General features: G+C 36.8%; 1 protein-coding gene across 6 annotated transcripts in view; it reads left to right on the top strand.

Annotated features, from left to right (window-relative positions):
- PHTF2 (putative homeodomain transcription factor 2) overlaps positions 1 to 25,778 on the top strand; it is a 158,262-nt gene that overhangs the window by 88,853 nt on the left and 43,631 nt on the right. For 4 of the 6 annotated variants that reach the window (XM_031936058.1, XM_023193481.3, XM_031936057.1 and 1 more), the window contains exons 3-7: positions 5,956 to 6,012; positions 13,063 to 13,132; positions 14,102 to 14,260; positions 21,429 to 21,594; positions 23,201 to 23,365. In XM_031936058.1, coding sequence (XP_031791918.1) covers positions 5,956 to 6,012; positions 13,063 to 13,132; positions 14,102 to 14,260; positions 21,429 to 21,594; positions 23,201 to 23,365 — 617 coding nt within the window. Of the gene's footprint in view, positions 1 to 5,955; positions 6,013 to 6,332; positions 6,345 to 13,062; positions 13,133 to 14,101; positions 14,261 to 21,428; positions 21,595 to 23,200; positions 23,366 to 25,778 lie in introns of all 6 variants that reach the window. The other 2 variants (XM_023193480.3, XM_023193483.3) reach the window with 2 other exon arrangements.

Raw genomic sequence — 25,778 nt, 5'->3', positions numbered from 1 at the left:
GAAAGCATCTAAAGAATATTAATTTAGTTGAATTTTCATCTGTTTGATATTACTAAATTCTAGTATCTCAATTCCTTTTTTTTTTTCTTTTGAATCTTATTCCTCTTACTCTTTCAGGATGCTGTTCCATAATTATTGTTGTTGTTGTTTTTAATCAGTTTTGACCTCTGTAATGGCTCAAACTTTAGATGAGAAAACATACTAGAAGTAGAGACGACAGAAAATGATATTTGTATTTTAAGACTTCAGTCTTCTCAGGGAAGTAGTAACTGGCTAGACATTCTTCCAGGAATGGTGATGGTCATAGTAATTAGGAATTAAAGCTTGTGGGAAGAAAATCTTTAATTGACCTTGCTGTCATTAAGAGGAAAGAGTTATTGTGAGGCATTGATACAGGACTGCAGGACATGTTGCCAAAGATACAGGATGAGTTTGTAGATGACAAAGTGCTTGGTCATCTGGGACCAGGAATGGAAAAGCTGACTGTAGGTCAGCTCTGGGTATGAGTGCACCAGAGGCTTAAGGTATTCAGGGCATCTCTGGGAGTAATAACAAGAGCATTGATAAAGTTGCTTACCATAGCCAAGCACCAGAGAAAGGACTTCACATTCTCACAATGTACAAAACTATTGGCTACAGAATATAAATCAGGATTTCAGAGTCTCCTCTTATGTGATGGAACAATGTTTTTCCCTCTTTGAAACAGATCATTACTTATGAAGAATATGGTTGGATATCTATACTGTTACTTGTACATTAATTACCTTGGTATATCTCTTTCTGTGTATCTATCAACAAAACATTATTTGAGTATATTTCCTTTTAGAATGTTAAGTACTTTTTTTTTTAAGACAGAGTTTCAATCTTGTCGCCCAGGCTGGAGTACAATGGTGCGATCTCAGCTTACCGCAACCTCTGCCTCCCGGGTTGAAGTGATTCTTCTGCCTCAGCCTCCTGAGTAGCTGGGGTTACAGGCGCCTGCCACCATGCCCAGCTAATTTTTTGTATTTTTAGTAGAGATGGGGTTTCACCATGTCGGCCAGGCTGATCTGAACGTCTGACCTCAAGTGATCCGCCCACCTTGGCATCCCAAAGTGCTGGGATTACAGGCATGAGCCACTGCGCCCGGCCTAGAATGTTAGGCACTTTTAAAGAAATCTCTTTTCTGTGAACCTATGGGTTATGTTGAATAGGCCCTTTTCTAAACACACAAACACCGGAGGCATTGGGGGAGGGAGAAGAAAAAGAGAACAGTTAAGAGGTACCAAAAATGTTGAAGTAGTCAAAATATTACATAGTATTTATTTCTCAATTGAAGACATACCATCTTATTAAAATTACTGTACCATTAGACAAACGTTACTACTGAGCTTCTTTTAATCTTTTGTATGCCATTTTTAAAAAAGTAGTTATCTTCTTCCTGAGTTTTCTTTCACAGAGAACTATAATTGAACTTGTCCTTGCGATTTAATTTTATGTAGAAGAAATTTGTTAAAAACCACCTATCAAACTTGTGTGACTCAGTCAAGTCTGCCAAGTTGCTCTGGGCAACAGAATGAGACCCTGTCTCAAAAAATTAAAAAAATAAAATAAAAGGGATACAGTAACAATAAATATAAAGCAGAAGGGGAAAGTGCATTATTTGTGTTTAGAGGTAAAGTGGAAATGTGTGTTAATAGGAATGTCTGTTAGGGGTAAAATATAAATGTTGGAAATTTTGGTATATTTGTGTGTTAGAGGTAAAATAAAAATGTTGGAAAACCTGTCCTGTTATTTTTTAACTTTGGTAGCACAGCTCTGCAAATTATTCTTGATTCATGACCCTAAGTCTTGAGAAGATGGTTCTTCTCTTTCCTAGTCCTCAGTGTCACTTCTTTTCTTACCCTATAATGATTGACAGTAGAATTATGTTTCATTCAGGGAAGAGCTTCACTCTAGCCACAGGGTTTCTGATTTACTGTCTTGCCAGCTGGGAATAAAATGAGAGTAAAGGCCAGAAGAGATCTTTAGAATCCCTTCACTCTCACTTCTAGCATCTGGCTACCACTCTGATTTCACGAGGCCTCTGGTGTACTACACACATATCCCAAGAAACAAACAATTTCAGAGATAATTCAGTCTGAATTCATATGTAAGGGTAATTTGTTAAAGGCATATACATTATTAAGCAAAACTCTAAACATCTCCTTCTGAGACACCTGCATTTAGGTTAACCAGCATCCTCACAGTTTTCTCCAAAAAAGTAGTCTGTTTGCCTAAGTAACTAAAATGTTCATTCTGGTGGAATTTTTTTTTTTTTTTTTTTTTTTGAGACTCTGTCACTAGGCTGGAGTGTAGTGGTGCGATCTTGGCTCACTGCAACCTCCACCTTCCGGGTTCAAGCGTTTCCCCTGCCTCAGCCTCCTGAGTAGCTGGGACTACAGGTCTCCACTACCACGCCTGGCTTTTTTTTTTTTTTTTTTTTTTTTTTTTTTTTTTTAGAGACAGGGTTTCACCATGTTGGCTAGGATGGTCTCCATCTCCTGACCTCATGATCTGCCTGCCTTGGCCTCCCAAAGTGCTGAGATTACAGGTGTGAGCCACTGTGCCTGGCCTATTTGGTAATATTACCAAAACAAAAGAAGTCTGCTGCAAAGGAGAACTGATTCCTGCACTTACAGACATTTAATTGCTGTAATTGAAAATGAAATTTATCTAGCTTAAGAAAATTAAGACCCCGCCCCGACACCATGAGACATTCTATTAATAGTAAAAGTTGCCCTTCCTCTCACCTATCAAATCTTTGAATAAATGTGTCTTTCCAGTAAAACAAACCATTTTATCCTGTGTCTTTTTTAATAGGAATGTCTATCAACCCACCTTTAGGATTGCATTTTGCTGTTTACAGTGAACTATGTCAGCTTTCAGGAAGCATTTCCACTTTACCTACTGCTTCACTGTGGAGTTTCTTAGGCTTTCTGTACCTTTAAAAGCCTGGGGCCTATTGAGTACCATGCTGGAGTTACACTGAACCTAGTTATGCCAAAGATTGACATGCATTTCCGATTTGGTCTGTTGAATAGGATTATTTTATTTTTCCTGATTTTAGGATTATAGGACATATATCTACACATTCACATTCTTGAGTCACCTAGAAATAAAAATAGTTCTTTTGTAGACAAGTTAGGCACCCTTTTGTATATGAAAACAAAATACTGCTGAAGTAGTTATTAAAACATATTGGTACATATTCTTTATTAGTTTTAAGTAGTATTTTACTGAAAAGTATGCAGTGCATTGAAATGTTACACTTTTTTTTTTTTTTTTTTTTTTGAGACAGGGTCTCACTCTGTCACCCAGACAAAGTACAGTGGCATGATCATGGCCCACTGCAGCGTCGACCTCCTGGGCTCCAGCGAGCCTCCCACCTCAGCCTCCTGAGTAGCTGGGACTACAAGGGCGCACTACCATGCCCAGCTAATTTATTGTGTTTTTTGAAGAGACGGGGTTTTGCCATGTTTCTCAGGCTTGTCTTAAACTCCTGGGCTCAAGCAGTTCTGACTCGGCCTCCCAGAGTGCTACGATTGCAGGCATGAGCCACTGTACCCAGCCTAAAAAACAAACTACCGCACCTGGCCTAAAAAATAAATTTTTTATTTGCATAAGCCCAGTTATTCTGAATTACTCAATTAGAGCAGAATTATTCATGTGGAATCTATGTTCCCATACTTACCTTTTCTGATTTTAAGGAAGATGATTGATTGATTGAATTTAGAATTTAAGAGGATAAGGGGCAACTAGTCACCTCAGGTCAGCTCTACCATTAGGACTAACTAGTTGGTTGTTGTTTACCTAGAGTTTCTTAATCCTGCTTCATAGAGACTCATGGCAGTTTTAGTTACATACAAGTATGTTGTTTGGTCTAGGTGTTACAATATTTTAATTTTGGAGGTATAACACGATTTTGTTGTTGTTTGGTTTTTGTTTGAGACAGGATACTCTCTGCTTCCCTGGCTGGAGTGCTGCAGTGGCATGATCATGGCTTACTGCAGCCTCAACCTCCCAGGCTCAAGCAATCCTCCCACCTCAGTCTCCTAAGTAGCTAGGACTACAAGCATGTGCCACTACACCCAGCTAATTTTATAATTTTTTGTAGAGACGGGTCTTACTACATTGCCAAGATTGGTCTCAAACTCCTGGGCTCAAGCGATTCTCTTCACCTCAGCCTCCCAAAGTGCTGGGATTGCAGGCAAGAGCCACTCTGCACTCAGCCATAATATGATTTTTAAAATAAAAGAGTCATAGGAAAATGGTAAAAAAGAGAATAGGATTTACAGGACCAGAAGAATTAATATGAGCAAGATAATGTATAAGAGTGACTAGCCGGGCATGTTGGCTCACGGCTGTAATCCCAGCACTATGGGAGGCCGAGGCAGGTGGATCACGAGGTCAGGAGATAGAGACCATCCTGGCTAACGCGGTGAAACACCGTCTCTATTAAAAATAGAAAAAGTTAGCCCGGTGTGGTGGCACGCACCTGTAGTCCCAGCTACTCGGGAGGCTGAGGCAGGAGAATCGCTTGAACCCAGGAGGCGGAGGTTGCAGTGAACCGAGATCGTGCCACTGCACTCCAGCCTGGGCGACAGAATGAGACTCATCTCAAAAAAAAGAGAGAATAACAGACATTAAAGGCTCTTATCGAGTCACTTAAGTTATTTTATTTTACCTCTATGTTTAAACCATTCTGGTGTTCTCAATTTCTCAGTTCTTGAAATTGAGATTTAAAAAATAATGTGTAGAGTAAAGGACTTTAGGGTAAATTATGTTGTGAGTCAGAAAATACTCTTTCTTCCTGTATTTTCTTATAATATCTTTGTCTGTGTTTGGTCATTTTCTGTCTCTAGTCTCTTAAGTGTAGTTATATGAAATATTTTTAATTTGTTAGGATTCTAATTTTCAGTTAATGCAAATAATGAAAATTCCTAGTCACAATTGTATGCTATTGACCCATTTCAGTGTCCTTTTGGATATGGGGAATTAAGTGGAAACTGGAGACAGTAGGAGCTAATAGGAAATAACTTGGATGGGAGCAATAAAGAATGATTTGGTCATCCTGCCCTGTTGAAGGTTTAGTTCAGAGAACTTTCCAGCATCTAAGAATAAATAAAAATAGAAGCTATAAGAAATTCTGCTTCATAATTATTTTCCTGTGTCTTCAATCATTTCACAACTTTGTTTTCCAGTTTAAACTTTAAGTGGTAATTGTGGTCTGCATGTTTATAAATTTTTAATTGTATAGAATATTAGTACTTTTCTTTAAAAATAATGCCATAAAGAATTTATCACTTGAAAGTTTTTCCCCAAATGTAACAGAGCTGTAGCAATTGTGTTTATTTACAATTAAGGATTCCCTAGGGTAGTGGTTTTCAACATCAGAATCATCAAGAGGGATTTTAAAGAGCTTTTAAATTTTTATTTTAGGTTCAGGGATACATGTCCAGGTTTGTTACATAGGTAAACTCATGACTTGGGGGTTTGGTATAGAGGTTATTTCGTCACCTGGGTACTAAGCATAGTACCTGATAGTTTTTTGTTTTTTTTCTTAACCTCACCCTCCTTTGAACCTCCTCCCTCAAGTAGGCCCCAGTGCGTGTTGTTCCCTCTCTATTCAAGAGGGATTTTTTTAAAACATAGGTTTTGGGGCCTCACTCCTGTATTTCTGATTCAGTAACTCTGGAGTGGAGCCTGAGTGTTTGCATTTCTAACAAGTTCCAAGGTGACACTAATACTGCTGGTCCTGAAATCATACTTTGAGAACCACTGCAATAATACAATACTGATCTGAGAAGTCTGAGATAGGGCTAAATCTAATCTGTGCTGAATGAATACTGAGTCGCTTATATTTCAAGCAGAGTTATACCTATTTGATGGGTACCAGCAGTGATCATTTAATGTAGTGTTGTCTTCTTTTCATAGATTGGAGCATATGATCAACAAATATGGGAAAAATCTGTTGAACAGAGAGAAATCAAGGTAACGAGTTTATTTCATTTTGTTTATTTTGAAACATAGTTCTATGAATTATTAATTACATTTTCTGTAGTGTTTTTTTCATGTACTTTTAAGATATAAATTACTATTCTATTGAAGTTTTTAAAGAAAGGAGTAAGCTTTATTTACCATAGTCACGTTTACTTCTGATGGTGGTTTTTTTCTTTTTATCATCTTTCTGTTCTTTTAAAATTGAATTTCTAATGACTATTTTTTTTGTCAGCTTTTTTCCCCTTTCACTTGTCACCTTATACTTCTAGTTTGCTTTTCCTCCCTTTTGATGCTGTCATTGCTCTGTACAGTTTATTAAACTGGTAAGTGTTTCAGGATTTTTCCCGCCTGAGTGATCCTGTGCAAATGCTTCTCTGCTTAATTGAGATCTGCTTTTTGGTGCTACTAACAGATTGACTTGGACTCAGAAAGAGTCACTGAAAAGTTGGTCATTTAAAAAAAGAATTTAGGACAGTAAAGCACTAATTAAAATGTTTTTGTAGTAGGCATTTTCTTCCTGAACATGTAACCACATCTCTTAGGCTGATAAAATATTCTCATAGATTACCTCGCTAGCATGAAAACTGTTTTTCAACTGAATTTATTGTTTCTCAGCACTCTTTATTGGTAATAAGATTTGTATTTTTCATTTGCATAGATACTAATCAGTGTGTTTCTGCACGAGCTAAATTTAATCTGGGCACAGACAATATTACTTTAGTTACTTGACATTTTCTGTTTTGTATAAAAAGGTTTACATTAGATTGAAAACCAGTCTCTATAGTTACTAAAAATCGGTCCAAAAATTTGTTAATGTTTAGACTACTTAGTCACTTGTAATAAAGAGCAAGGTTCTTTCCCATTTGGCAATGATAATCTCTAAACTTTTGAGGAAGGATTAATACATTTAACAAAGTTGTGGTGTGTGTAAAATATAGGATTAAGTCATGGGACAGAAAGATAAAACGGATTATAGTTTTGTAGGGGAGATACATAATTACACGTGAGATAAATTCCTTTAAGAGAGGCATGTCTAAAACTCTATAGGAGAGTGAGAGGGGAGACAAGCCTGGGGAGATTGGGAAAGATTTCATAGAGGAAGCAGTTCATTAACTTAAGGAAGACATTTCAGACAGATGAAGAGCAGATGGAAATATATGTAAAGGGTGGAAGAAACGTGACTGAGGCAGGGCTCCTCAAGTGGTTTGATTTGGTAAAATGTTGGATAGAGGAAGGACAGTAGTGTCATTAGGAGTAAAACTAGAAAATGGAAGTCAGATTATGAAGGGGCTTGAGTGCCTTGCCGAAGAGTTTAGACATAATCTGGAAAACAACAGGGGAGATATTGGAAGATTTTTAAGCAGAAGCTTATATTTTAACAAATGTACTCAGGCGGCACTAAGGATGATCGGAAATACTGGAAGAAGAGCACATTTAGAATTTTGTTATAGAAATATCTATTTGGTACTTGGGAGGAACATTTAAGAGTTCTCAGTTTATAAAGTAAATATGTATAGGTATGTGTTTGTGATACATACATATGTATATAAAACATTATATAGATATAGCCATAGGAATGAGTAGATTTCTGTTGAATGATGAAAGAATAGGGCTGAGAACAGAGCATTGGGAAATAAGCTAACATTTAATAGGTAGGTAAATAAAGAGATGCAAGTAAAGAAGGAAAGAAAAGTAGGAGATCCATGAGAAAATAGTATGGAGAGAGTGGGAAGAAGAGTTGGGATAGTCAAGCAAATAAAGAGCAGCAGAGAGGTCTAGTAAGATGCCATAATACCTTTTATTCTCTTTGACAGTTAGAAAGCCTTTAACTCGTTGGACAGGAGATATTAAGTACCTTGAGAGGTTATGTTATCAGGTTGACACATTTGGAATTTAAAAGCCTCAGAAAAAATATATATAAATAATTTTTTTAGTTTTTGGGAGCTGTTCACAAATTACTGCATTACTTATGTAATCTCCTCTTTTTAAAAAGAACTGTTTTAAATCCTAAATAGAGATTAGGGTGAAGAAGGATTATATTAGTTACTACTTGGTGCTACTAACAGGTTGATCTTAGGGAAAGTTAGGACCTACATCTTCTTTCTGAAGTATGTCTCCCTTTAAAGATAATACCTTGTAATAGTAATTGAAGAATTAAAAACCTAAAAACTTGCTCTTTTGGCAGGTCTGAAAGTAGCAAGTTATCTCGATTGTTCACAGTCAGTTACAGATCAGATGAACTCCTTGTTTCACTCTTTCCCTGTTTCCCACTATTGCACTTGACTAGTCTTTAAAAATACAGATAAAAATAAGACAAAATTAAAGAAAACTTGTTCTCGTTATTTTTTTTTTTTCCTTTTGGGGTGATAAAAAATTTCTAAAACCAGATAGTGGTAATGGTTGCACAATATTGTGGATGTACTTAGAACCACTGAATTATAGACTTTTATGTATTTTTTCCTTTTTGTTTGTACAAAGTCATGGAGTACATGTGCAATTTTGTTACATGCATAGCTTGTGTAGTAGTCAAGTCAGAACTTTTGGAGTATCCATCACTTGAATAATATGCACTCTACCCATTAATCAGTTTATCTGGCTCACACCTGAAATCCCAACACTGTAGGAGGCCAAGGTGGGAGGATTGCTTGAGTCCAGGAGTTAAGACCAGCTTGGGCAACAAAATGAGACACTATCTCTAAAAAAAAAAATTATTTTTCTTAATTAGCTGGGACGTACCTGCAGTCCCACCTACCTGAGAGGCTGAGCCAGGAGGATCACTTGAGCCCCGGAGTTTGAGGGTGTAGTGAGCCATGATCACACCACTGCACTCCAGCCTGGGCAACAGAGTGAGACTTTGTCTCTAAAAATTTTTAAACATACATACATACATACATACATACATACATACATACATACATAATCAACTTATCCTCCCTACTCTTGTTATTTTTAATTAAAAGGATCAATTTGTTAACAAGCCTAAAAGCACATTTCATTCTTACTAAGCGTTCTAATGAAGGCAAATTATAGTGTAAAATAATTTTGTATTTATTCTAAGGAAGTTAGAGAGGTACATAACTGTGGTGTATTAATGTTAATATTCGATTAAAAAAAAACACTCTACCTGTTGTTTAGAGAACAGTGTACCAAATGTATTGAGTTTGTCCCATGTAATTGATTCTTTCATTAGTTGTCAAAGCTGTGAGCAGCTACTAGAGAAATCAAAGACATGAAAATATATTTTTTGAAATGTTTATTTTTCAATTAAAGACCCAGAGTTGATATTGCTAAAGCGTAAAATCTTTTGTAAGTTGCAAATTATTTTTTCATAACTATTTTAGAAATTATAACTAAAAACTTTGTTTTTTTCTGATTACCTTGACCAAAATTTAAAAGTAAATTTGGAAGTTTTTCCTGTTTTACTATCTACTAGACTTTTAAAGCTTCACCAAAAAGCTTATAAAGTCATTACAGAGAAAAAGGGGGATGGGAGAACTAAACAAGATTTCTAGTAAATGAAACTGTTTATGTACTTTGATGGAGTCTAAATATTAATAATACACAGACGTCTAGATAACAGAAGCACTTTCTAAACTTAAACAGCCCATTTCAGTTTTGTTGGCCCAACATTATCTGTGTACTTAGAGAATTTTTTTTTTTTTTAATAAAAAACTTTATACTACTGTGTTTGAGTCATTTCACTATAGGAACATACTATAAGAGTTTAAATTATATTTAATAAATAAAATATTTTTGTTATTGGTATTAATTGCATTTGTGCTGCTTGTTTCTACTTTCTAGTTTGTGCATAAATTAGTAGTTTTAATAATCTCATTCCTTTTAAAAAAAAACCTTTTCACTTTTTATTTGTTCATTTAAACTGTTTAACAGTTCAAACAGTACTGAAAGCTATGCTACTTTGTGTGAATGTGGTTTATCTCAAGCCAATTGAAAATTTTCCAGTGTAAAATATCTACTTAATTAAAATCAGACTTTATGAATGTTTGTATCTTGATGCTTTCTTTTATTTTTGTGAATAAAATAATTGTAGATTCGATCTCAGCTCACTACATCCTCTGCCTTCTGGGTTCAAGCGATTCTTCTGCCTCAGCCTCCCAAGTAGCTGGTATTACAGGTGCCCACTACCACGCCCGACTAATTTTTGTATTTTTAGTAGAGATGGCGTTTCACCATGTTGGCTAGGCTGGTCTTGAACTCCTGACCTCAGGTGATCCTGCCCACCTCAGCTTCTCAAAGTGCTGGGATTACAGGTGTGAACCACCTTACCTGGCCTTCTGTTTTGTTTTTTTTTTTTGCTTTTTTTGTTTTTCTTTTTAAACCTTTAAATTATCTTGATAAGCTACCTTAGAGGGAAAATTTTATTGAAACTGGCTATTAGGGTATAGCTCTACAATATAGCTCAAAATAAATATATTTTAATAGAATACAAAATTGGAAATGAACCCCATATAAACAAGGTCGATTAGAAGAAGCATATTGAAAAACAATATTTGCACAAATCAAGAAAACTTACTGTTTCTCCTATAGGGACTCTTAGTTCTTAAAATACTCTTGTTAAAAATTTTAGGTATACAGCAATAAAGATTCAGATTAGTTGGAAGACATTGGCAATAAGGTTACTTTCAAGTTGTTAGGGAAGCAATTTATAAAAAACAAGTAAATTAAAATGTGTTAGTGTTTTCAAATATTTTTACAGTAATAAAGGTAAAATCTTACTGTAATCAACTTAATACCAAATCTAAATAGTGCTTTATTAATGAATTTTTGTTTAAATATGTATTATTACTGTTGCCTCTCCAATATGCAAAATCTTGGGAATGATTTCTAATCCATCAGCCACTCTATAGTGACAGTAAAATCAGAAATAATGTACAGATACAGCCCATACTCATTATTTGGGGTAGCTATGTTCTATGAAGTCACCCATGAACACTGAATGAGTGAATACTGAACCATTACTGCCTGGGGAAGTACCTTGTTTTATGTGTATTTCTGTTTAAAGACACCTTATTTAATATATATTTTTGATTCATTAACAGTTCATGGCCAACAGCACTGTAAATCATACCTTAACAGAGGTTATATTTATTTTTTTAGTTTTTAGTTTTTACTTTATATTTTTTGGGACAGAGTCTTGCTTTGTCACCAGGCTGGAGTGCAATGGCATGACCTTGGTTTATGGCAACCTCCAACCCCTGGGTTCAAACAGTTCTCTGTGCTTCAGCCTCCTCAAGTTGCTGGGATTACAGGCAGGTGCCACCATGCCCAGCTAATTTTTTGTATTTTTAGTAGAGATGGAGTTTCACCATGCTGGCCAGGCTGGTCTCAAACTCGTGGCCTCAAGTGATCCGCCCACTTTGGCTGCCGCAAAGTGCTGGGATTAAAGGTGTGAGCCACTGTGCCTGGGTGAACAGAGGTTATCTAACACATTTTCTCTATAAGGCACATCACAGCCTTCTTGCACTTACGAACACGAGACAGTGTTTTAAGCACTATACTTATACTTAAGGGCCATCTTGAACAACAGGATTGCCAACAAAAAGCACAAAAATGTGAAAAACACCAACAAAGGACACTGTTTACAGTAATCAGAGCTGAAACAGGAAGGTTAAAGCATCACCTTGTTTGACCTCAGCTGGGAACATGCACGTTGGGTGACTCAATTTTTTTTTTTTTCTACTCCATGCATGCCTGCAAATTAGGGCAAAAGCACCGTGAACATTGATTTGGGGGTACAAAGAAATGTTACCAAGTAGATGTGTTTGCAATTGTGGAATCTGAGAATATGAGGGTCAACTATATATAAAATTTTCATTGCTGTTTCTTTAACTTTTACCCTTTCTCCTTCATTTTTGTTTTTTGTATCTCTGGGTGGTTTGCAACTTCAGACAGAACTATTTGAAGGGATTCAAAGATTAATTACATCTTGGTTTCAGGTCACATTTTTGGTTTAGACACCTCAGTTAATTCTGACCTCAAATATGGTTCTCTTCTTTGTTTTAGATGCAAACAGAATACTTAATCAGATTTTTACTTTGTTGGGGGTTGTCATTGTTACTTGAATTAGGACCAGAGACAGGATTTAGTGCACAGTTACTTGCTTAATTGAATGAATAAAAAACAAATCATCTAAACACTTGTGTCGTCTCGCAGTACTTGGCTCCTGAAGAGTTTAGCTTAAGCTCTTGCAATTCTTTTTGTTTTTTGTTTGTTTTCTCTTTGTTAGCTCTTCCAATTCTTAATATTCTAGTCTTAAGTAATAAAGTAATTAATTTTGTTATAGGTTTTTTTTTTCCACTAGTTTTGATCTACTTCCCCCACTTCACTCTATATACTGATAGCAGAAACTTAATTTTACTCAGTGTTCAATAATTTCAAGTTTAAATGAATTCAGTTTATGACAACTGCCTCTCCCTCACCCCTTCCTGGTTATGGTGTCTAAGTTCTGAGGTGATGAGGTGGCATTTGTGGTCTGATGAGGGGTTGACATGTGAACATAATGGCAACCATCATCCTTGAGTAGTGCATCATCCTGCCTGGCTCTCAGCTGATTGGCGTCTGCTGAGAAGTCTGCATCCCTTCTGGTCCTCAGCTGTGTGATTTACCGCTTTCTGAAATAATGCCTACAGCACCACACTTTGAGGTTCCTTCAGGGCTGCTGCTCCCCTAGCTAGCCTCAACATTCTCCAAATGCCAATATGGGGCCAATGCAGTTCCCTCTACACCTAAAGCTGTACACCTAAATTTGCTTGGTAGTAATAGTATTTGTATTAGAATTTTACTGTTGGTAATAAACCGGCCTGGCATGTTATACACATCTCTAAATATATCTTTTTGAACAATAATAAAATTTATTACAATACTGTAATTGTGTTCCATTTGTAACAAATGCATAATGTGTTACATTTTGTTGGTACTATTAACAATTTTATTTTAAATTGAAATTTTGAGAAATTGATTTTCTCCTGTTCTAGATTTAAGTATATACACAATTCCAATACTTCTTTTGATATATTATAGGGGCTAAGGAATAAACCAAAGAAAACAGCACATGTGAAACCAGACCTCATAGATGTTGATCTTGTAAGAGGTGAGTCTTGGATAAATAAATGTTTACTACAAGTAGACATTGTTCTGGAAGAAACAGAATTCAAAATAGGTTTAAATATTGTATTAGGCTGTTTTGCATTGCTATAAAGAAATACTTGAGATTGGGTAATTTATAAGAAAAGAGGCTTAATTTGGCTCATGGTTCTGCAGGCTGTACGGAAAGCACAGCACCAGCACCTGCTTCTGGCGCGGGAAGCTTTACCCATGGCAGAAGGCAAGCGGGACCAGGCACATCACATGGCCAGAGCAGGAGCCAGAGAGTGGTAGCGAGGAGGTGCCACATACTTTTAAATCACCAGATCTCCTGAGAACTCACTCACTATCTCGAGGACAGCCTCAAGCCTTGAGGGATTCACCCTTATCACCCATACACCTCCCACTAGGCCCTGCCTCCGGCATTGGAGATTACAATTTAACGTCAGATTTGGACAGGGACAAATATTCCAAACTATGTCAGATATGTATCTGTCTGTCTATCTTTTTAGAAATAAAAACATTGTGAACCTTGATGAAGACAAGAATAGTATTAAAAAGAGAGAATGGGACCAGGTACAATGGCTCACACCTATAATCCCAGCACCTTGGGAAGCTGAGGCAGAAGGATCTTTTGAACCCAGGAGTTGGATACCACCCTGGGCAGCAGAGTGAGATCCTGTCTCAAAAACAAAAAAACAAAAAGACAATTAAAGTGGTAATTTGTAATTGCTAACTAGAACCGACATTTGAATATCGTTCTGTATTTATAAAATATGTGGGAGAAATTCTGTTATTTCAAAAAATATTTTTTTCAAAATATTTAGAGTACCTATAAATTGGACATTTCTGACTCATAGTATAATACAGAATAAAATTCTGTGGTCATGTTTTTCAAACATTGAAATCCTTTTCTTTAAAGAAATTAAATAATAATATGTAAATATACTCTGTTGTCCTATTTTACTTTTTTCAGGGTCTGCATTTGCAAAGGCAAAGCCTGAAAGTCCTTGGACTTCCCTGACCAGAAAGGGAATTGTTCGAGTTGTATTTTTCCCCTTTTTCTTCCGGTGGTGGTTACAAGTAACATCAAAGGTCATCTTTTTCTGGCTTCTTGTCCTTTATCTTCTTCAAGGTATAATTAAGTGATATTTGCTTTCACCTTTCAGAATGTTATATTGTCAGGTTTAATAAGGCTTTGTTTTAAACATATGCTAACTACTACTGAGTATGATATATAAGTATGTTAATAATAAATCTCATAATTGATTTGGCATTAAAAATATTTGAGAAAACAAAGTTATTTTCCAATATAATTTTATGAATATTTGAATCTGTAGATGGTTAAAAGAAAAATAGAAATTGAGAAGATTTTTTAAAATTAGGAAAAAAACCTCATCAAAATGCATCTTCCACACATACATACATACCAGTCTTTAAAAAATAAAACCTTTACAAGTTTATTATTCCTGCCTTAAGTATAGTTTCTTTTTTCTGTGCCTTTTACCACTGTGATCTGAGCTGTCCTTATACTTTATCAAAATTCTGTATACCATGCACTCTGCTAGGTGTTTTCTAGATTCTCATTTAATTCTCACATCAACCCAGTGAAGTATAGGGACTGTTATTACGCTTCACTTATAGTTGTGGGACCTGAATGACTTAAGGGCCCAAAGCCATGCAGTCATCAAGTATGGTAGAGTCCAGGTTCAAGTCTAAGCATTCTGATCCCAGAACCACACACTTAACAGTTCTTATGGTGCCTCCTAACACAACATTCTACTGCATAGTCTTAGCAGCAGTATATAACACAACATGTGTAACACTGTAGAGCATTTAGAAACTAACGAAGAAACTATTCATATTCCATCACGTGAACAAAGCGGTTATTTTCATTTGGTTGATGTCCTTTCAGTCTTTTTAATGTTATAAAAAAAAAAAAAAACCCATGGTTACAGTCCTGAATGATTATTTAAATTTGTTTTATCAACAGATTATAAGAGATAATTTTAAATAAATGACAATATAATAACAACTGCAGACTTTTATTTAGATAAAGTTGTTTCTTCTAAGCCAGGTTACATCTTATATACATAAAAGGGTGTGGACTGTGATGATTTTGTGGTTGTTATTAGGATGTGTGTGTTTTCTGATTAAAGATATAATAATATTTTCATGGCAGAAAATTTGGAAATTGTAGAAAAAGCTAAAGAAAAAAAAAACTACCCATCATCTTGCCTTTGAGTTTATAATACTTTTTAAATAGTTGAGATTATTTTTGTGAACAGCTACATTTTTTTTTTACCTAATGTCATAATAAGTATCAGAGTCTTTGTAAATATAACTTCTTAGTTACTAGAAAGAATCTTGTCCTACATCAATATTGGGCAGTTAAGCTGATTACTGTTTTTTGCTATTATAATTACTGCTGAAGTGAACATATTGCTTATCAATATTTTCTAGTTATAGTGATCATAATTTTTATCATTTTCTTGTTTGCTTCTCAAAAGGACTTAAGAGAACTTAATTTAAGTATAGTTATTTTCAAAGGTTTTCTGGCTTACCTAGAGGAGAAAACTTTATTTGAATGTGGTCAGAAACTGCAATAGCTTGTTAAGAGTAATTCAGTACCATTAATTGTACATCACAGTGCATTGTGCTTTTCAAAATATTGCTACTTTCTAGTATTCCATGACAAACAAGTTTCCAATGTAACTAAAAGTTCACTGACATTGTATAATTATATTGTGTCTGAAATTTACTACTGGTTCCTCTAAGTTAAATAGGGAACACAGGTTAGATTGGGCATTAAATTAGATATTTTTAAGTTCAGAACCAAAGTTTAATCATAAGGCCCTTATCTAAACATTCTCCTGGTAAAGCTTAGTTAGAGAAATGACTTAACTTTCTTAAAGTCACACAGCCAGTACCAAAGTCATGATGTGACTCTAATGACCCTCGGCAGGCTGCCATTAGCTTTGAAAACCACTGTATGTCTATCTTCATTGCAGCAACCTGTGTAAAAGCAGGGTGCTGCAGTGCTCTAAGTTATGTCCTCATTCGTGTTCCCACTTCTTGAAAGGCAGAAAGAGCCGGGCGCGGTGGCTCACGCCTGTAATCCCAGCACTTTGGGAGGCCAAGGCGGGGGGATCACGAAGTCAGGAGATCGAGACCATCCTGGCGAACATGGTGAAACCCCATCTCTACTAAAAATACAAAAAATTAGCCGGGCGTGGGGGCGGGCGCCTGTAGTCCCAGCTTCTTGGGAGGCTGAGGCAAGAGAATGGCGTGAACCTGGGAGGCGGAGCTTGCAGTGAGCCGAGATCGCGCCACTGCACTCCAGCCTGGGCCACAGAGGGAGACTCTGTCTCAAAAAAAAAAAAAAAAGAAAGGCAGTAAGAATCAAATGCAGTCAGATTTGGTTTTATATAACGATGTATAGTTTTTTACTTCAATTACTTGCTTTTTAAGTATCTCAACTATGTATTCTCAGCTCTATCCCCACTTCTCCATGTCTTGGTTGCCTAGTTTCTTGCCAAGATTACTGCCAGGAAACCTTATATCATCTACTTTCTGTCCATTTACCTATTAAATGACTAATTCAAACCAGCTGCTTAAGGTCTAAATTACCTCACTAGTTACTGCTTTCAAGATGCAATCTGAGTTTTCAAATCCCTCCTTGAATTTCTATCCCACCCTAACCAGGCTAAACTAGCTCTTTGCTGTTTCTTAAACATTCCATGTTTTTTTGCCTGTATGTCTTTAGACATGCAACTCCCTTTGCTTGGGGTAGCCCTTTTCCCTTTTGTTTAGTCAATCCTCTGTTTTCTCTCAAACTTAGATTAGACATCAGACATCACGTTCTTTGAGAACCCTTTCATAACTCCCCAATGTAGTTATGTATCTTTTTTATGTATATTATAGCAGTTAATCATAAGTATTATATTAGTCACCTTGGGCTACCATCACAAAATACCACAGATTGGGTGGCTTATACAACAGAAATTTGTTTTCTCACCATTCTGAGGGATGGAAGTGCAAGAGTGAGGCAATATGAGAGTTGGTGTCTGATGAGGCCTCTGACTCGTAGATGTCCACCTTCTTGCTGTGTCTTCACAGGGCCTTTCTTGTGTGTGTGAGTGGAGAGAGAGAATACTCTGGTATCTCTGCCTCTTCATATAAGGACAAGAGTCATATCAGTTTAAGGCCTTATTCTTACGAATTTCTTTAACCTTTACTACCTCCTTATAGGCCCTGTCTCCAAATGTAGTCACATTGTGGGTTAGGGCTTCATTCAGCATGTGCATTTGTGTGGGGAGGATGAAAGGAGCACAGTTTGGTTCATAACAGGTATTTTCATTGTTTCTTTATATGTCTCGTCTTTTCTCTAAACCAAACCTGTCCAACCAATGGCCCATAGGCCACATGCAGTCCAGGATGGCTTTGAATGTGGCCCAACCCAGGTTCATAAACTTTCTTAAAACCTTATGAGAATTTTTAAAATTTATTTTGTTAAAGCTTATCAGCTATCATTAGTGTTAGTGTATTTTATGTTAGCTATCATTAATTTTAGCCCCAGACAATTCTTCTTGCAGTGAGGCCCAGGGAAGCCAGAAGATTGGATACCCCTGGTCTAAACCAAGGGATAGGGAGCAGAGACTGTGTCTTGTCTTTTTTTCTCCATTGCCTAATTGCCACTGAATCTTAAAGATTAACAGTCCTAAAAATGGAAGATAATATTCTATTCTATTTTTTTGACACAGGGTCTTCTTGCTCTGTTGCTCAGGCTGGAGTGCAATGGTGTGATCATAGTTCACTGCAGCCTTGAACTCCCAGGCACAAGCAATCCTCCAGCCTCAGCCTCCCAACTAGCTAGGACTATAGGAGCACGCCACCATGCCCAGCTAATTCTTTTTATTTTTATTTTTGTAGAGATGGGGTCTTAATATGTTGCCCAGGTTGGTCTTGAACTCCTGACCTCAAGTAATCCTCCCACCTCACCCTCTTAAAGTGCTGGGATTACAGGGATCAGCCACCATGGTTTCTCTCTGTTGCTCAGGCTGGAGTGTGGCAGCATCGTCATGGCTCGCTGCAGCCTCAACCTCCAAGGCTCGATAATTCCTCCTACCTTCCGCCTCCATAGCTGGAACTACAGGTTCCCCCGCCATTCCCAGCTAATTTTTTTGAATTTTTTTTATAGAGACAGGGTTTCACATTGTTGCCCAGGCTGGTCTCAAACTCCTGGGCTAAAGCAGTCCGCCTGCCTCCGCCTGTCAAAGTACTGGGGTTACAGATGTTGAGCCATTGCATCCAGCCTGCTCCTAGAGTTCCACTTGCCCAGTACGTGAAGTCCTGCCATGGAAATGTTTGTGCCCAACAACATTCTGTCTTAGTTGATCCCCAGCAGAAATCTCTAGCAGCACTGCCTAGTTCGTAGGACTTCATTAAATGCTCAAAAAGTATAATTCAGCATTATATAAAATAAGTGAATGTTTTCTCTGTATATCTTCTTCTTTTTTTTTTTTTTTTTTTTTTTTTTTGAGACGGAGTCTCGCTCTGTCTCCCGGGCTGGAGTGCAGTAGCATGATCTTGGTTCACTGCAACCTCCACCTCCCAGGTTCAAGCGATTCTTATGCCTTAGCCTCCCGAGTAGCTGGGACTACAGGTGCATGCCACCACGCCCAACTAATTTTTGTGTTTTTAGTAGAGATGGGGTTTCTCCATATTGACCAGGCCTCAAACTCCTGACCTCGTGTTCTGCCCACCTCAGCCTTCCAGAGTGCTGGGTTTACAGGCAGGAGCAACCATGCCCGGCTCTCCGTGTATCTTCTAAACCTTCACTTGAGAGGAAAACAAAAAGGAGAAGTGATACCAGAGTCATGGAGGAAAAGCCACTCTCTCAGGAACTGACACCATGGGAGGGACATGATCACTTTTAGGAGAGATACAGCCAAAAGAAAAAAGGAGAAAGAGAGGAAGAAAGTGGCTCCTCCCTCTTTTTCTAATGCCTTGTCATCAGAATTTCACAGTATGTAATAACTTCCTGTTAAGATATACGGAAAATATAATTTGTATGCTCCCAGCCCTAGGATTACAGAGAATGATGATCACAGAGCTGAAAGAGTTCAGATAAATAACCAGCAACAGGTTATATAAAACCTAAAGTTTTAAAAGATATTCTCCTTTGGGTCTGAAACTCTGAACTTCTTAAGTAAGCATTTGTATTTGCCCCTTTTAAAATTAGAGTTAATGGCATGGTGAAACCCTGTCTCTACTAAAAATACAAAAAATTAGCTGAGCATGGTGGCAGGCACCTGTAGTGCCAGCTACTCGGGAGGCTGAGGCAGGAGAATGGCATGAACCTGGGAGGCAGAGCCTGCAGTGAGCCAAGATCACGCCACTGCACTCCAGCCTGAAAAATTAGAGTTAATGGTAGCTAAAAAAAAAAAAAAAAAGCTGCTATTCACCAGTGTTCAGTGTACATTTACTGTGTATAAGCAGCTTTTCAAAATGTTTTACATGTATTACTTCACCTAAAACCTATTATAGTGCCTGTGTACTACTATATGTATATGTATGCTGTGTACTATGTAGATAAACAGAAGATTAAACCAAGTCTCGAAAATATTAAAGAACTTAATAAAAGTCACATTAGAATTCATATTAAAAACAAAAAAGACTCTCTGCTTTTCAAAATTCTAGACTGTTATGGAAGAACTAGAGAATTTGGGTTAAATTCCAGGGTAATTCATAAAGATGATTGGCATTTTAAAATTTTTGTTTTTTTCTTTTTAAGGAACCTTATTACTTATAGTTATATACAGCTGAAATTTGTTTTCATGATACTCTTTAAGTATATTAGCAGATTAAGTGGTGTTTTAAGCTTTTGGTATGTTAGACCAGGATTCTTTGAATTGCAGGTGGCAGAAACTAAATGCAAACTAGCTTTTGCAAGAAGTTGGTTTTTTTTTGGTTGTTATTTTTACTGTTTATCATAAAAACTAAAAAAAACCCAGGAAACTAGATAGAAAAGTACAACAGCTGGGGTGGCCATTTGTCCCAGTTTGGCTGGGATTGTCCAACCCCAAGTTTACTCATGTTGTCCGGTGCCTTTCACTCTCAAAAGTGTCTTGGTTTAGATGGTAAATTATATGGTCACCCTAAACACCCAAATACCCATGTCTTTAATTTACCAATGATTAACATTTTGGGATGTTTACTTATTTTGTTAAGTAAATTATATACATTGAGACATTTTACCCTTGAATACATCAATATGCATTTCTTCAAAGTAAGCACATATAACCACATTACAGTGATCACACTTAAGAAAATAACCAAAAATATTCTAATATTTACATTTTATTTTAGGTACTCCCTGGCCGTGGATTCAGGCATGGCTGGATTGAGAGGCTCAGATAATATCTTTTTGCTGTTGACTCTGGTCTTGCTGGTCACATTCTTAGGTTGGCTCTTTCTAGGTGGTGGTTAAGGTGGCCCCTAGCAATTTCATTTTTTCGTAGTCTTTAGTGTTTGTGATCTAGGAGAAAGGTCTTGAAGCACCTATATTAGTCCCTGAAAAAGACTGATTGGCCCTGCTTAGGTCACTTGCCCATCTTTTTATAAACTTTTGTATTCAGACTTACTAAGACTGTGACAAGCCTAGATTACATGTTTATCCCTGTGGTGGGAGAAATAAGAATATGTGATTGATGGATAAAGGAGGGAGACAAAGGTAAAGACAGTTTATGTTCAGAAAGTCTAAGGGATGCTGTGTAGGCAAAAACAAGATTTCCCTTCATGTAGTAATGGTTAGCATTGATGGGTGTTTAGTGGTTTCTCTGGAAACTATGCCTAAGTAAATGTGTTATTAATTCTAAGGAGATAGACCTCTATTAATAAGAAGCTCTTTATCGCTGTATTATATACACTTATCATAAGATTTCCTTATTTGTAAAACAAAGAAATAATGTACTTGAGGTTAGGGTGGTTCTCTGATTGTCTGTGATGTTACTTAGAAATGTCCTTAAATTCATATGCATCTAATTTACGTTGCAGCATTGAGGTGTACTTTAGAGGCTATGTTGGGTGTTGTCTTGTTCCAAGAGTTTATTACTAAATACCATGGTTAGGCTGTGGCAGACAATAAAACAGTCTGAAAGAGCTTGTCTGTAGTAATATTTTAAACTCATTTAAATTTAGAAAAATATTTTGGCAAAAAATAATGTAAAAACAATTTTAAGAGTTTTGAAGAGGTGACTGTCAGATATATAATTAAGCGTATTTTCTTTCCCTTTTTGTAGTTGCCGCAATAGTATTATTCTGCTCCACTTCTAGCCCACACAGCATACCTCTGACAGAGGTGATTGGGCCGATATGGCTGATGCTGCTCCTGGGAACTGTGCACTGCCAGATTGTTTCCACAAGAACACCCAAACCTCCTCTAAGTACAGGGGGTAAAAGAAGAAGGTACTGTTTTTTAAAAAGTAATCTTTTTGTACATTGATGTAATTTGAATCCACAATTATTCTTGGCTCCTCTTATCTTCATAGACTAAAATCTTATCTTGTAAGGTTGCTCTTTCAAAAAAACCACTGAGCTTCAGAATCAATTACCAAATGATTTAGTTTCTATGTTTGCTTCAAGGCCATTTTAAGACAATATGCCTGTGTTTTTGTTTGTTTGTTTCTTTTTTTCTTGAAACTCATTTCTAGTCACTTAATATCTATGTAGACAATATATGTTAGCTAGATTGTTAATAATTCCTACTACTTATAAAATCTTGTATTTCTAAGATGCTTTGGCAAAAACAAAGACCTAGAAAAAATTACAGTTGAACTATATTTACTAAATGCTGTTTTGTTTTGTTTTGTTTTGTTTTTTTCTGTTTTTTCTTTTGAGGCAGGGTCTCACTGTCTCCGTCACCTTGGCTGGAGTCCAGCTCACTGCAGCTTGGACCTCCTGGGCTCAAGTGATCCTCTCACCCCATCCTCCTGAGTAGCTGGGACTACAGGTGTATGCCACCCCACCTGACTAGTTCTTTTATTTTTTATTTTATTTATTTATTTATTTATTTATTTATTTGAGACAGAGTCTTGCTCTGTCGCCCAGGCTGGAGTACAGGGGTGCGATCTCTGCTCACTGTACGCTCCGCCTCCTGGGTTCACGCCATTCTCCTGCCTCAGCCTCCCAAGTAGCTGGGACTACAGGCGCCCGTCACCACGCCCAGCTAATTTTTTGTATTTTTTTTAGTAGAGATGGGGTTTCACTGTGTTAGCCAGGATGGTCTTGGTCTTCTGACCTCGTGATCCACCCGCCTTGGCCTCCCAAAGTGCTGGGATTACAGGCGTGAGCCACCGTGCCCGGCCTATTTTTTGTAGAGACAGGGTCTCACTTTATTGTCCAGGCTAGTCTGAACTCTTGGGCTCAAGCCATCCTCCCACCTCAGCCTCTCAAAGTGCTGGGATTACAGGCATGAGCCACCACACCCTGCCACTAAATTCTGTTTGAATCCGTTTAATATTACCCTTGATTCAGTAAACATAGCATGTCTCACTAGCCACTCAGCACACTGGAGTTTATTTTAAGGCTCTTTTGGAGCAGGTCCTCTTTTGAATATCATTGCTAAGAGATTGTGAAATTTGTAGTTTTTGGATGCTGAGATTTAAGCCCATCTCATTGTTAAAAGATAATACCTACATTAGATAAATAGCAATGTTGATAAATTAGATTATAATTCTCTCCAATCTAAATTTTCTTCTTTCTTCATCTGCAGATAAGTGGCATTCAAATAGGGAAGAAATGCTTTTGTAAATATCCGTCCAATGCAATCTTTACAACCTTCTGTCCACTGACCTGCCAATATAAGCAAGGACCAATACCTTAACATTTCTAGAAATTGGTCTTGAATATGCATCATGATATTTGGATTAAATTTTATCTAGTAAATCTAAATTTTATTATGTATTAAGTAAAGTTCCTGTGTTTATGTTTTCCAAATTTTTGATTGTACTACTGAGAAAGTGGTTATTAAAATATTAAAGCTGCCTTCCATTCTTAATCTCTTCTGACGAAGGAAATTAAGAAAAGCAGCCCATTTGGAAGTACATAGGGAAGGAGATGGTTCTAGTACTACAGATAACACACAAGAGGGAGCAGTTCAGAGCCACGGTACAAGCACCTCTCACAGCGTTGGCGCTGTCTTCAGAGATCTCTGGCATGCTGCTTTCTTTTTATCAGGGTTTGTATTTATTTAAGGCTTTATATGGCATAGAGATGGCACTATCCCTTTTCTGGCACTTCAGTCTCAGGTAATGAGTATGAATTACTTTAAATGTGACAGCCTCATGGATTTTGTTTTGATAAATTATAATAGTATAGATAATGGAAAAATAGACACGATAAAGTTTATTTGGGTCATGTATAAATACATCTATACGAGAATGAATATACCAAAGCATATTTAGCTAGGATTACCCTTTTTTTTGGGGAGGGGGGGATGGGGTCTGGCACTGTTGCCCAGGCTAGAGTGCAGTGGCACGATCCCAGCTCACTGCAACCTCTACCTTCAGGGTTCAGGTGATTCTCCTGCCCCAGCCATCCAAGTAGTTGGGATTACAGGCATGCACCACCATGCCTGGCTAATGTTTTGTATTTTTAGTAGAGATGGAGTTTCACCATGTTGGCCAGACCTCAGCCTCCGAAAGTGCTGGGATTACAGGTGTGAGCCACCGAACCTGGCCAGGATTTCTTGATTTTGGTTTCTTTTATATTTCTCAAGTACTATTTTACTTGTATTAATTGGTTAATTTATTTTTATCACCGTTTTAGATCAGAATTGGCTGTATTAAAATGTCATATGAATTGTATAATTTTTTTTCTAAGTTCTTGCCTCAATTATCCAAAATTATCTAAAATAAAACATATAGGCATTGTTATTTAAGTTAATAAAATGTATATTATAGTATGTAATTCTACTTTTGTACAATGTACCATGTGCATTTTTGTACCATATAAAAATGACTTTTTGTATACAACTATAGAAAAATAGCTTTTTGTATAGTTTGTATAGTCGTACCATCAATGAAGACCTAACAAATAGGAAAATATAGCAAACATTAAAAAAAATTAAACCTAACTCAAGCTTGTATTATTATTTTGAATATTCAAAACATTTAAGGGTTATATTACTAGTTTATATATACCTATAATAAATGTGAAAAAGTTAAAAAGCTGTGATCAAAATATTGAGTGTAACTGATGAAAGGTACTAAATTAATCAAGAAAAGGGATACTGCAAGTAACTATTCTGTCACTTTGTTAACCCCTTCACTAATACCTATTTCATCAATTTGTGATTGTGCTCTTAGGATAAAGTTTATCATGCATTGTAGAACTAAGCAGTTTCGTTGATTGTAATTTTGGGGAGAGTTTTCCAGATTTTAATAGTTTACAGTAACATGGCATTGAGTGAGAAACCTTTCTATTCCAATCACCTATTCTTCTTCCAGAGACAATACGCTTTGTTTTCGTTTTTTAATGGGTTGAATTCTGTCTGTATCTCTCTCTTCTTTAGTCTTTTTTTAAAAAAATGTTTTACACATAACTAACTTGGATGTAATATAGCTCCCCTTTCTAACATTGGCATGCAACAATTTAGTCACTGCAAAGTCAGTTTCTTGAGCATTTCCAGATAAGCAGTTATAAATAGCATAGTGGATATATTTCACTTTTTGGGAATCATTCATTTGTTTTGGTTGTCTACAACTGATATTATGTGTAGTATTCAGAGTCCCCCTAAAACTAGTAGGTTGGTACCTTTGGAAGTTTACCATATTTCTCTTATCAAATGAGTTAGAGACTTAAATATTCCTCCTGTTGGGCAGCAGCATGACCATGATCATGACTGCCATTGCAGTGGCTGTCCATTGTCGTGGCTAACTCACTCTGGATTTATTCTCTTTAATCATGACAGCTGTACATCTAAATATTTTTAAAGATGTACTGTGTTTATCTCATTTGGGGGCTGGTTTGCCAGCATATGAATGAGACTTTTAAAAATATTAGGTACAAGAAGATCTTAGAGAAATGTTAATTTTAGAAGTCCTAAGCTGAGTTCAGAGATCTTGATGATATTTTCTTCTTTCAGACTTTGTTAAGACAGGAAGTGGTTAAACTAAGCACTTATCAGCTAAGCACTTACCAACTTATCAAATAAGACTTAACAAAATTTTTTCTGATGATAAATTGAAAAGCTGGATACTTCCGTTATCTCTATTAACATAACTGATAGGAAAATAAATTAATAACCACACAGATATCTAAGCTTTGTGTATGGTATCTTGATGGTTTTCTAGATGTTAGAATGAGAACCACTATTCTATTTTTTTTTTTTAACCTGTCTCACTGCACACTGAGAGAACTGCCTTTTTTTTTTTTTTTTTTTTTTTTTTGGAGACAGGGTCTCACTCCTGTAGTCTTGGGTGGAGTGCAGTGGCATGATCATGGCTCACTGAAGCCTCAATCTCCCAGGCTCAGGTGATTCTCCCACTTAAGACTCTCAAGTAGGCCGGGCGCGGTGGCTCAAGCCTGTAATCCCAGCACTTAGGGAGGCCGAGACGGGCGGATCACAAGGTCAGGAGATCGAGACCATC

This window comes from Piliocolobus tephrosceles, chromosome 8 (genome assembly GCF_002776525.5).
Source record: "Piliocolobus tephrosceles isolate RC106 chromosome 8, ASM277652v3, whole genome shotgun sequence".
Lineage (NCBI taxonomy): Eukaryota > Metazoa > Chordata > Mammalia > Primates > Cercopithecidae > Piliocolobus > Piliocolobus tephrosceles.
Note: the sequence above shows the minus strand (reverse complement) of the source record. Positions and strands in the feature narration are given on the sequence as shown.